The following is an 11,835-nucleotide window of genomic DNA, read 5'->3' as shown; positions in this document are numbered from 1 at the left end:
TAAACAAGCGGCGGATGTCCCGCTCGGGCTCCGCCGCCTCCGCGGGCGAGCCCCGCCCCGTCTCCCCGGGACAGTATCAATTCTCAATTAACTAAGTTTATGAGTACCTGTAGTCATTTGCATTATAGGCAAATTACTACAGGCATATGTATTAAAGTCAGTTTGCTTATCTACACATACAGTTAATGTGCATGAATTTTCTGCTCAGAAAATTCCGACATATTAAACTGCGGCCTTCCATGCATCTGAACATGTGCCCATTGGGAGCAAATTTGCAGTCCAGGGCTGTTCTTCCCCCCTGCAGCAGCCAGGTGGAGCTCCAGGCTCCCCGAAGTGCCACCCCTAAGGTGGCAGGGGACATGGGGGCTGATCCTGATCTCTATGTGGTTGGGAGGCAGCTGCCCAGCAGCTGGGACAGCTATCCCAGCCATATGGAGATTGGGACACATCCCAAACTCCACATAGCTGGGAGGCAGCACCCTGCTGAGTCAGGACAGCTTTCCTTTCCCCCTGTGGCCCCCTGCTGTCTAGGTTGATTGGGAACAATTTGCTCCTGTTCAACGTCTACGTGAGCACTTTGGCACATTTCTCTAATGTGCTGATTTCTAGTACTTGTATCTACAGTACATTAGACTAATCTACTCTGCAGTAATTGTTGTGCATATGTAGACGGTGACACTTTACTGAGCATTAGATTACTTTAATATGCAGTACAGCATGTTGTTTAGATGCACCTAGTATTTTCAGATTTGCCCTCACTTTCATGTGCTCAGAGAGAAAAGGATCTGATCATAAGGGGGTGGAGAAGGGGCTGCAGGAAAAAGTTTGGGAGACAGATGGCAAGGGGGCTGCCTGACCCTCCAGAGTTATTTTCCTTGCTGTAGCAGTGGGAGGGGGACAAATTCAAGGCAAATCTCCAGCAGTTAGATTCTATACCTGGAAAAATATAACAAATGTATACATTTTCCATATATAGAATCTAAGTATTTGGGGTGGGGGTTGGTCATCTTATATTCAGAGTTATCTTAAATCTGAGTAAATACGATAGGTGTGTATCTTCCACAAGAGGAAAATTTGACCCAATGATTTATGTGCTTAAGTGTTAGAACAAGGAAATTCCATTGTGAAGTTCTGGTAACAAAGTATTAGCCTTGTTTCTCGAGCCTTACCAGCTAGCTGTCATTATCTTATCCTTGTCTTTCCATTTATGAGTCCCCAGTCTAAGCCCTAAAGCCTAGGATACATTTATATTGCCTGGAAAAGAAAGAGCAGAACAAAAATTTTAGATAAAAAGCTGAATGGGCTTGAATTCATTTGAGAGCTGCATACTGAATACTCTGTCTATGAATACTCTGTCACTTCTTTCTATGAATCCAAGTTTGGAAGAGGTTCTTGGAGAATGGATCTCTTTCGATATGTTGGTATACTTTCCATGGCATTTTTTTGTTTTTCAAAAAAATCAGAGTTTTTATTGCTAATCTCAGTAAGAATCACAGTAATAATGAATAATGTAGCCCATCAATTCAAATTTTGTTATGGACCCCTGGAAAACTGAATACAATAAGAGGTTCATATCTTATCAGGACAGGCACAATCTTCCCACATTCTGGCCAATTTCCAGCAGTGCCTTTGAGCAGACTTGTTGGAAACCACGTTTGTCAGAGAATTAATCTTTTTGAATGGCTTTTCTGGCAATATTCCCATTTTATGCATGGCTTATTGTTCCTGGTACAAATATTTTCCCCATTCAACAAATGTGTTTTTGTTTTTTCTTGTTTTGTTTTTTTTAGATGTGGACCACTAATTCTATGAAACAAAAAGCAGACTTATTCTGCTCTTTCTACCTTTCCATGTTAACCATGAAAGTGTAATTGTGTGCGAGTATGTGTGTACTTTTGATATGTATGACCACGACCACAAATGTTTCACATTACTGTATAATGATTTAAGTTTATTCAGAATGCATCAATGGGTTTTAAAAAAAATCCTATAGAAAAACACATTTTAATTGCTATTAATTTTCATATTTGAAATCTTTCATAGTCTATAATAGATTAATTGGGTTCTAGAGTAACAAAGCAACTGCAGTGCTGTCCCAGATAAACCCAACATACTGCAGTAGATTCTTGCCTGGCATAGATATCCATATTCACTTTGTAGGTTTTTTTTGTCATTTAAAGTTATTGCAAACTGAAAGTCTTCTAATGAGTCCTAGGTGTTCAGTGGAGCTGGCCCCTTATATTTATTGTAGATGAAGGGACCATTTAGGCACAAGCAACAATATGATGTTTTAATGTACATGTGCAGTAACCTCGAGCAATATGGATTTAAAAATACCTTGCTAGCAATATGCTATTATTTGTACTTCATGTGTGGCTTGGGGAACCCTAATATGAGTTCAGGTATATAGGAATGAGCTCTAAAGTCTCAAACCAGGCTAAATTTTATCTAGGTAAGGTCTTCAGAATTTGTTTCATTACCATTAAAACACAAAGATTAAATATCTTAAACTTACATCTGCAGAGGAAGAGCTGTGTACTTGCTTGTGATCTGCTAAAAAATCTTTCCTTTGTTTAGTCAGAAATAATAAGTAACAAAGACATATTAAAGTATAATGGGCTCCTTTTTATTTTACTCTTTGTGTGTGTGTGTGCACGCGCATGCATTATGAATAGTTACAAAAAGGCAATCTTGGATTTTTCTTAAAAAGAGAGAAGCGGGGAAAAACATGCAGCTTGGGGCCTAGAGCCTACAATGCTTGGAAGACATTATGATTAATTTTGTACTTGGGTTTCCAGATGTTGGATTTTATCCCAACTTTTTAAGGATTTCTGATGTTTAACAGGATATGTGCTGAGTATAGTCTTTAACAGAGTTTTCTTTCATAAATCTAGGATCTATGAGAAAAGGAGAATTAAAGAAAATATTGCAGATAGGAGCTGGACCTACAATCCTCCAGAGAAAATAGAATTTCCAAGACTGGAGTGTTGCCCAGTTTGTTTAGGAAGACTATGGATGGGCACCAGTTCTCTCATTTGAGCTATCTGAGTGCTGTCCTTATGGTGCTTCTTTGGACTGGCATCTCGTATGCTCAGAAGGACTGTACAGGAGTGGAATGCCAGCCCCTGGAGAACTGTATTGAAGAGGTGCTTGAGCCTGGTGAATGCTGTGCTACATGTCTGCAACATGGTTGTACTTGTGAAGGCTATCAGTACTATGACTGTGTCAATATGGGATTTGTGAATGGCAAGGTCCCTGAAGGGCAATCTTATCCTGTGGACTTTGGAAGTACTGAATGCACATGTCCCAAGGGGGGAGGCAAGATCAGCTGCCAGTTCATGCTTTGCCCTGAGTTGCCCCCACACTGTATTGATTCTGTGTTATCTGATGATGGTTGCCCTCAGTGTAGAAGAATAGGCTGTCTCCATGAAGATCAGAAGTATGTAGCAGGCCACACATTCCATGTGCCTCATTGTAAGGTTTGTCATTGCCCAAATTCTGGAGGTAAACTGATGTGCTACCAGATCCCAGACTGTGATAAATTTTCATTAACCACAGAGAGTCCCCTGGATACTGAAGAGAATGAACCAGAGAGGCACTATGATGATCCATATAGCTATGATCAGGAGGCACCAGAAGGAGCCATCACACAGGTAGAGTCTCCTAAAAAACATAGGAGCTATGCAGCCAATGAAGAACCAGATAGTGTTATCCAAGAACAGAGTGAGGATTATGATTACCCCACAGTCAGTGCAACTCCCCCAACATTGGCTCAACCTGTTTCACATGCTGAAGAAACTGCTACAGCACTCCATATACACACTCCTACTCCCTTCCTTGTGATTAATCCAACAGAAAAAGAAGAGGAAAGGAAAGACATAAGCACCCCAGTGTCACCTACAGTGCAGAATACAAGTAAGAAAGCACCAGCGACTAGCAGTATTCCAGAGGAGCAAACAACTGCTCCAGCAGCAACACCCAAGCACGTAGTGGTAGAATTTGAGAGAAAATCCAAGGGGAAGCAAGGGGACAGACAGAGAAATGAACAAGAAGGCAGTGCCCGCCCTAAAACAAAAAAGCATTTAAGAAAAGATTATAAGGAGCTGGGGAACAGTACATATTCTCGCTTTAAAGAGGCAAACATAACAGAATCTCATGGGCCAAAAACTTTCCATGAAACACAGGAAGGAAGTTCTTTCCCTAAGGTCAAGTTTAGTTCAACAACATCACCTCCCATTGTTCTGAAAGAAGACCAAAAGCAGCCACAGACCCTTTATCGCTACCATCCTGAAGAAGAGGAAGACCCCAATTCCATTCATACTGCCTCCAGGTTACCAGAAGGTAAAGTCTTAATTATTTTCAGCATGGACATTTTGTTGATAACACTGATTTGTTATAACACTGCCCAGAACAATTGCTCTTTCCTTCAATCTGATCCTAATGTATGTGAAACAAAATATCCAATTTTCTTCTTTTATCTTTCTGCAAGAAACAGGCAGTCCTTGCTACCTATTTAATTTGGGAAAATAGATAGTATTTCACTTCTGCCTGCCTTGATTTGATTTTAGAGACCCTGGTTTCTGGTTTTTTAACTGTATTTCATATTGGGTATCATTCAAATACAACCCTTTTCCTTCTCTCCCCACCTCACCACTTATTTATCAATACTTTCTTAAGGAAATTACTGATTTAGGAGAAAAATAACTGAACTTGGCTATTTGCTTAAACCATCTAACCAGCTAACATCAGCTTCAACTTTTGACATTGATTAAAGTACTTGGACAGTTGATTTTTAACAGACAACAAAGGTATTTAGAGACGTGTTATTCACTGCATTCACCTAGTTACTTGGTGTAATGCTAAATAGCTATGCCTTCTAATCTTGTTAATTCAGGAAGTTCATAAATGCATAGAATGTATCGCCAAGGACTACTGGGAAGCAGAAGAGAAACTGCATCCTTTCAGGGTATTTGTGGGCTAGAAGTTTATGATGTTTTCGATCAAGGCTGGCAAGAATACATATTTCCTTTTTGCCACTGGGTGACTATTGACATCCGCAATAAACACTAATCATAAAGTTTATGCAGTGCTCATTGAAGTAATGAATGCAAACTTCATTGTTTTAAATTGGTACCAATGCATCTCACATTTCTGATTCAATTTTTATCAAATGAGATGGTGCTGCTTTTTATGATGTGCCACCAAATGTTCTCATGAAACTCTGATCTTTGTTTAATTTTGTATATCCTGTTGCATACTATCTACAGTTATGTTGAAAATTCTGACAAAACCAGGCACTGACTTTCTTCACACATCTTCCAGGTAATGATAATATTAACGACTTATTCCCAGAGTGATAAGAAGGGAAGAGAACAGATCTAGACCCTGGCTTGAAAAATGTTATGGCTGCTGTCCAAAATAATCTATATAGCATGCTTCACAAATGGGGATGGCAGTCTTTCCATTTCTTGCCAGTCTAAAAATCCAAGTGCTTGCATCTTTTCTTTTGTTTTTTAATTGCAAATGCTGACTTAATTTTTCATGATAGCAGGCATAATCAGAGTGGGACCTTATGTGTTTAAACTGTTAAATCAATATCCTGAACAGTAATTAGGCCAGAGGTTCTGCACTGTGTAAAAATAGATGTTTAATGTGGGTTATATAAATATAACACGAACATTTAGCATGTACCAGTGCTAGCTTCTTATAGGGTATTGCTAGCTTTGGACTTTTTAAAATATAATTTGAAAATAGTTTAATGTACTTCACCAGCTCCCAAGTTCTGCCTTCCAGTGATCTCCATCATGTTATCTTAACTTAAAAAAATAGTTTTTTGTTTCTCTGTTACCCTGTTGGAAAGAAACACATTTGGACTAAATTGGTGATCCTATAGGGGAAGCACTATACAGGGACTGTAATTGTATAACTGTTCAACTATATAACTGTTGATGTCTTTACTATTGAGTCAATAATTTTAAGATGTTTCATACTACCAGTATGAGGCAAGGCACAGGACACCAAATGTTTCTTTTCCAAGTTTATCCATGGTAATAGGTGATGTTTACAGGCTTTTATAGACGTTTTATAAAAGAACTACAGAAGCTTTCTATAGCTTGGAATATCTTTTGACATGGATAGGACCAATGTTATTGACTGGGAACTGTGGATTGTGACTCATACGAAGATATCCATAGGCTTTAAGTAATAAAATACATATGTCTTATTTCATTTTGGTGACTCTAGTAATAAAGGACTAGTAAATTCTTCCATCAGAACTTAGAGAAAATTGAATTTTGCTTGTGGTTGTAGAATGGAAACACTAATTTGTTACGTGTACGTCTAACCTATAAATTAGTATAATCTGCCAAAATTGTTAGCTAATCGACATCTTATCCTTGAATCCAGTTGCAGTTATGCTGGCTGCATCCATAAAATTATCTCTTTTAAAAAGGTTAGTTTAAAAACTGAGAGAGACTTTCTCATTCCACATTAACTACTACCACAGTCACTGAACAAGGTAGTACAATATCTCTGGATTAATGCACTAATTCTTGCAAGTTTTGTGACTTCAACTTCAATTCGTATTGAGCCTGAGGCCTGCACACACTCATGGCTATATTTAGGTGACATCAGTTGACACAGTCAATTGAGTCACTAAATGGCTGGAGGGCCACACCCAGAGGGTGGTGGTGAACAGATCCTATTCGACCTGGAGGGATGTGGGCAGTGGGGTTCCGCAGGGCTCAGTCCTCAGGCCTGTGCTGTTCAACATCTTCATCAGCGACTTGGATGAGGGGGTAAAAAGCACCCTGTTCAAATTCGCAGAGGACAGTAAGATGTGGGGGGAAGTGGGCATGCTAGAAGGGAGGAATAGGCTGCAATCAGACCTAGACAGGTTACAGGGGTGGGCAGATGAGAACAGGGTGGGATTCAACACTGACAAGTGCAAGGTGATGCAGCTGGGGAAGAAGAACCAGCAGCATACCTATAGGCTGGGGAACTCCCTTCTCGTTAGTGCAGAGGCAGAAAAGGATCTTGGAGTCATTACTGATGCCAAAATGAACATGGGCCAACAGTGTGGGGACAATGTCAGGAAGGCCAACCGTACCATATCATGCATCGACAGATGCATCTCTAGCAGGTCCAAGGAGGTGATCCTCCCCCTCTGTGCAACACTGGTCAGGTCGCAGCTGGAGTACTGTGTCCAGTTCTGGGCACCGCACTTCAGAAGGGATGTGGACAACATGTAGAGGGTTCAGAGAAGGGCCACCAGCATGATCAGGGGGCAGCAGGGCAGGCCCTATGAGGAGAGGCTGCGGGACCTGAACCTGTTCAGCCTCCACAAGAGGAGGCTGAGGGGGGATCTAGTGGCCATTTACAAACTAGTCATGGGGGACCAGCAGGCATTGGGGGAGTCTCTGTTCCCCCGAGCACTACCAGGAGTGACTAGAAATAACAGTCACAAGCTGGCAGAGGGTAGGTTCAGACTAGACATCAGGAGACGCTACTTCACAGTCAGGGCAGCTAGGATCTGGAATCAACTTCCAAGCAAAGTGGTGCTGGCTTCTACCCTGGGGGTCTTTAAGAGGAGGCTAGATAAACACCTTGCCAGTGTCGTTAGACCCCAGTACTCTTTCCTGCCATGGCAGGGGTTCGGACTTGATTATCTGCGCAGGTCCCTTCCTAGCCTACCAACTATGAAACTATGAAATTATGAGGCGCTTTACTGAACATTTTACAATAAAGTGTCACTGTCTACACATGCACAGCAATTACTGCATTAGTCTAATGTGCCATTTTCTAGTACCTGTAGATACCAGTACTAGAAAAAGTATGGTTTAAGCTAACATGCTGTACTGCATGTGTAGAAGCTGATGAGGAGCAAATTGCTCCCAGTAAGTCTAGGCAGCAGGGGGCCACAGGGGGCAGCAAGAGCTGTCCTGATCTCCACATGGTGGAGAGAGCTGTTCTGGCTGCCACCCACCTCCCCTCGTTTTCCTCTTTCCACTCCGGGCCAGCCTGATCTCTCCCTGGCTAGGACAGAGCTGACCACCGCTGAGCCAGGACAACTCCCCCCTACCCCGTCCTCCAGAGCTTGGGGCTAAGTCCCCATGCCCCCTGTCAGCCCAGGGCATTCAGGCATATTAATTGCACGTGTGGATGCACCCACTTAGACATTCCAGTCGTCAAGTGGTAGAACCAGGCCAACTTCTATTTCAGTTAATCAAGCTGAAGTTGCCTCCCATGGACTTTTATGGATTCTAGAAATCATTGAATTCATTGAGACAGTAAGGAATTTCTTGACATGTTTCCTCCAATACGTAGCCATTACCACATTGAGACATACCCTTTGAGACATAAACCTCCCTGAATAATGCACCATAATAGAAATTTATATTCCTTCTGAACTGAAAATTTTCCAGTTCTCCAGTAGTTTTTTAAAATTTCTGTTTGTCTTGTTTTACTTGCATTGTTATTTCTGGAAGATGTTTCTTTTTTCTTTAAAATAGCCAATGCAGAATTTTAATTTCAGCCTATTTACTTTTCCTCCTGGGAATAGTACAAATTTACTTATATCCCAGACCCACTGAGGGACCTATAGACACATGCTCATCACGATTATAAGTGAGTTCTGAATGTAAATTGATCTTCTCTTCCATGAGTAGATGATATATTTCAGAAGAGTGTAGAAATGTTGAAGGAGATTTTGTGCAAACATTTCGGTTTCCATGAGAGCATAAGCTGAGGCTGATGTCTACTTCTGCAGAATTGGAGACAGGAATGGTGATCTTGCTGTTCTTCCTATTTAACTGGTTCCTGGCAGCAGAATTCAGTTGTGGCTGCTTCCCTAATATTTTGGCTTCACTACTTACATTTTATATATCCCAGTTTTATTTAATATGTAGTTTGGTTTTCATCCCTTGAATCTCTGCAGTCTCTTATGTAATCCAGTGTTCGAAATGATGAAGACTGTTTTGTAATTGTCTGCTCAGGAGCATTTTTTGATTTTGGTTTGATGTTATTTTTTTTACTTCAGTTGCTCTTTTTTTTCAGCATGATTGGAACTGGTACACAAATTATCCCTTCTCCTTAATGAATAGTTTTGGTCAGAAGGTGGAAGTACTTTGTCCTAGTAAGTATACCAAACCTGGTATACCAACCCTGAGTCTACATTACTGAGACACTTTACTTTGTACAGTAAAGGGTAAAGAACAAATGGATCTACTGACTTCATGCACTGCAGTTGTCTATTAGGTACTCCCAAAATATCCTGGTTCAGTATAGTGTCTTAGGGGTTGCATTCATAAAAGCATGTTGTTTGAGTATAGAACTTTTATTACATAAAAAAGGGTTCTTTATTATTTCAGCTATCTAAGAAAATATTTTAGTTGGTATTAGTAGTAGGATTTTTATCTTTTGTAGGTCTTTGCTTACTAGAAGCGAATAGTAGATGTGCAGAGTAACCAGTATGTTTATACTGGTTATAATCTGTATAATTTGTGTATATACAAAAAATGGTTGTGTATTTTTAGGCTACTACAGGCTAATACAACAAACATTCACATTGCTGCTCTCAAGTACTGGAGAGGGTGGGGGCTTGAGTAGTCAGAGAATAGAAATAGGGGCTGGAGATCCTCTTGGCAATTCTTTGTACCTCAGTTTTTCCATCGGTAAAGTTAGGATAATGATTCTAATAGTATGTGGCTGTCAGTACTTTGATGTCTTCAGATGAAAAATCCTGGCGATTTAACAATGCAAAATATTTATTAATACTTCCTTGCCTTCAGAAATGATGAGAATCTGGATATTTTGTTCCTTTCTATTTTCTTATTTAAATTGTTGTCTGTGCTGTGGTCTCTCTCAGGGAAGCATCTTTCTTACTCTTTTCTGCTCACATAGTGTCCCTTTAGTATATATTTACAATCCATTCTTTCTTCAGCAATATATTAGACCTGCAGTTCCCACAACAAATGCTAATTACTGCAAATCCTAAAGGATTTGTTGGGAACATTGAGTGTAAAGTACATTCAGTTCAGAGACTGTAAAGTACTTTGACAGTCAAAGAGGAGGGGGAAAAGATTACTTTCTTTATACAGTACCCTGTCCAAACATCTAGCTTTGAACTAGCCCTGTAAGTTATTGCAAGAGTAGAAAACAGGGAATTTTAATTGTCCCCTTTTCTGGCCATGTTTCCTATTTTCTCATCCTGAAAGCCATGCACATGAGAGGGAAGGATAAAACATGTTAAAGGCTTTTGCTGTCAAGTTTTATTATGCTTTTCCCAGTTGTTTTCATATTCCTACAATCTGCCAGAAGAATGCTGTTTCTTGGATAAATGTAACTCAGGTAGCAAACATCCTCATTATGAATATTTTTTATGGTTTGTTCTCTTGTTCTGGCAGTTAATATAAAAGCTTTTCATCTAGCTGGAAGCAGGACTTTTTCTGCGTACTGGTAGTATTCCATTTAAGGGGGAAAAATTGCAATTATGGGTGATTATTTCCACAATTGTGGTTAAGTGCACAAGGTAAATATTTGCCATGTATGACCTTGGGTTAGAAACAGCACACACAGGCTGCATCCAGATGTGCAGCAGCATGTACCTGCAGTGGCACAAATAGTAGAGGCACAAATTATGCCACTACTTTGTGCTGCAGCGCACGCCCCTACATGTGCACTTTGTTGCAGCACACTGTGTCCTGCTCAGCTTCTGGCATGCAGAAGCAGCTGGGGCACAAACGGAGGGGTGGAGGTGCTCTAGCTGGTAGCCAGAACATTTTTCTGGAGGACCAGGCTTCTGTTTGTTGCAGTGCATGCTATTGTAGCTTGCACCATGCCACTCTTTCCCCAAGGGTTTCAGGATTTTGTTCCTAATAGGAAATCCCAGTAACAAATTTTGCCCCTGCGCTACAGATGTGTAGTGAGGGGCATGTGTTAAAGTGGTTTGTGGCACCACAAACCTCATGTGCCTGCATGTGGGGACACTGTCACAGTGTACAAATTTGAAATATGAGTAAGTATTACATATTTTTGGGGCTGTTGAGATACAAAACAGTAGGATTGGGGAAGAGTTAAGTATCATGAAGGCAGATGAACTTGAATTTTGTAACCAGGGGAGGGGGAAGGAAGCTGAAGAACCATTCATAGCCTGCAGCATAGTTTTCAAGGAGGTTTTATAAATACACAAATTTGACATTCACAGCACTGATGCCTAGAACCAGCACAAAGTAGGACTCAGCCAAGGTGAGTGAATTCTACAGAAAATGTTCCACAAATATGAAGTCCAATATTCTGACTTATTTGCTTCACTTAATACTGTGCAATATTTGGGAAATTATACTTTTAGTATTTACTTTAACTATTTGAGGCCTAATCCCCAGTGACTTCAGGAGGATTGCAGAGTCAACCCTTTAAACCAAAGAACAAAATAAAAATTGGGGAGAAAAAAAGAAAGAAAAAGTCTGTTGGCTAGCTCTTCCTCAGGTATAAATCAGTATAGCTCCATGAGGCAGGGCTGTCAATTCTGAGTTGCTAACATTTTCATGATCACCTGCCAAGTAAAGCCATAGAATAAAATAGCATAAATGTGTTTGCAGTAGGGTGAAATATGTACAGAGAAGCAAGGACTAAGGTACTATAACATTAGATGAGCACTTCCAACATGACAGGTATGTTGCTGTAACTATTGTTTAAAAAATGTTATTAATTTCAGAGGTTCAGTTGCAGGGAGAAAGGAGGAAACATTATAATCTATTTTTCTGGTGCAAAAATGTTCAATAATCGCTGGCTGTTCCTAAGGTTTCACTAAGTACATAGTTCTGTTCTCAGCAACTC

At 40.3% G+C, this 11,835-nt stretch overlaps 1 protein-coding gene across 4 annotated transcripts in view; it reads left to right on the top strand.

Moving 5' to 3' along the window:
* The window catches only part of FBLN2 (fibulin 2), a 198,289-nt gene that overhangs the window by 42,394 nt on the left and 144,060 nt on the right, over nucleotides 1-11,835 (top strand). For all 4 annotated transcript variants that reach the window (XM_019536956.1, XM_019536957.1, XM_019536958.1 and 1 more), the window contains one exon: nucleotides 2,895-4,341. In XM_019536956.1, coding sequence (XP_019392501.1) covers nucleotides 3,012-4,341 — 1,330 coding nt within the window. In that variant the 5' untranslated portion in view covers nucleotides 2,895-3,011. The remainder of the gene's footprint in view (nucleotides 1-2,894; nucleotides 4,342-11,835) is intronic.

Source organism: Crocodylus porosus, unplaced genomic scaffold (genome assembly GCF_001723895.1).
Source record: "Crocodylus porosus isolate Cpor-Errol unplaced genomic scaffold, CroPor_comp1, whole genome shotgun sequence".
Lineage (NCBI taxonomy): Eukaryota > Metazoa > Chordata > Crocodylia > Crocodylidae > Crocodylus > Crocodylus porosus.
The sequence above is the reverse complement of the archived record's forward strand: the minus strand, read 5'-3'. Positions and strand labels throughout refer to the sequence as shown.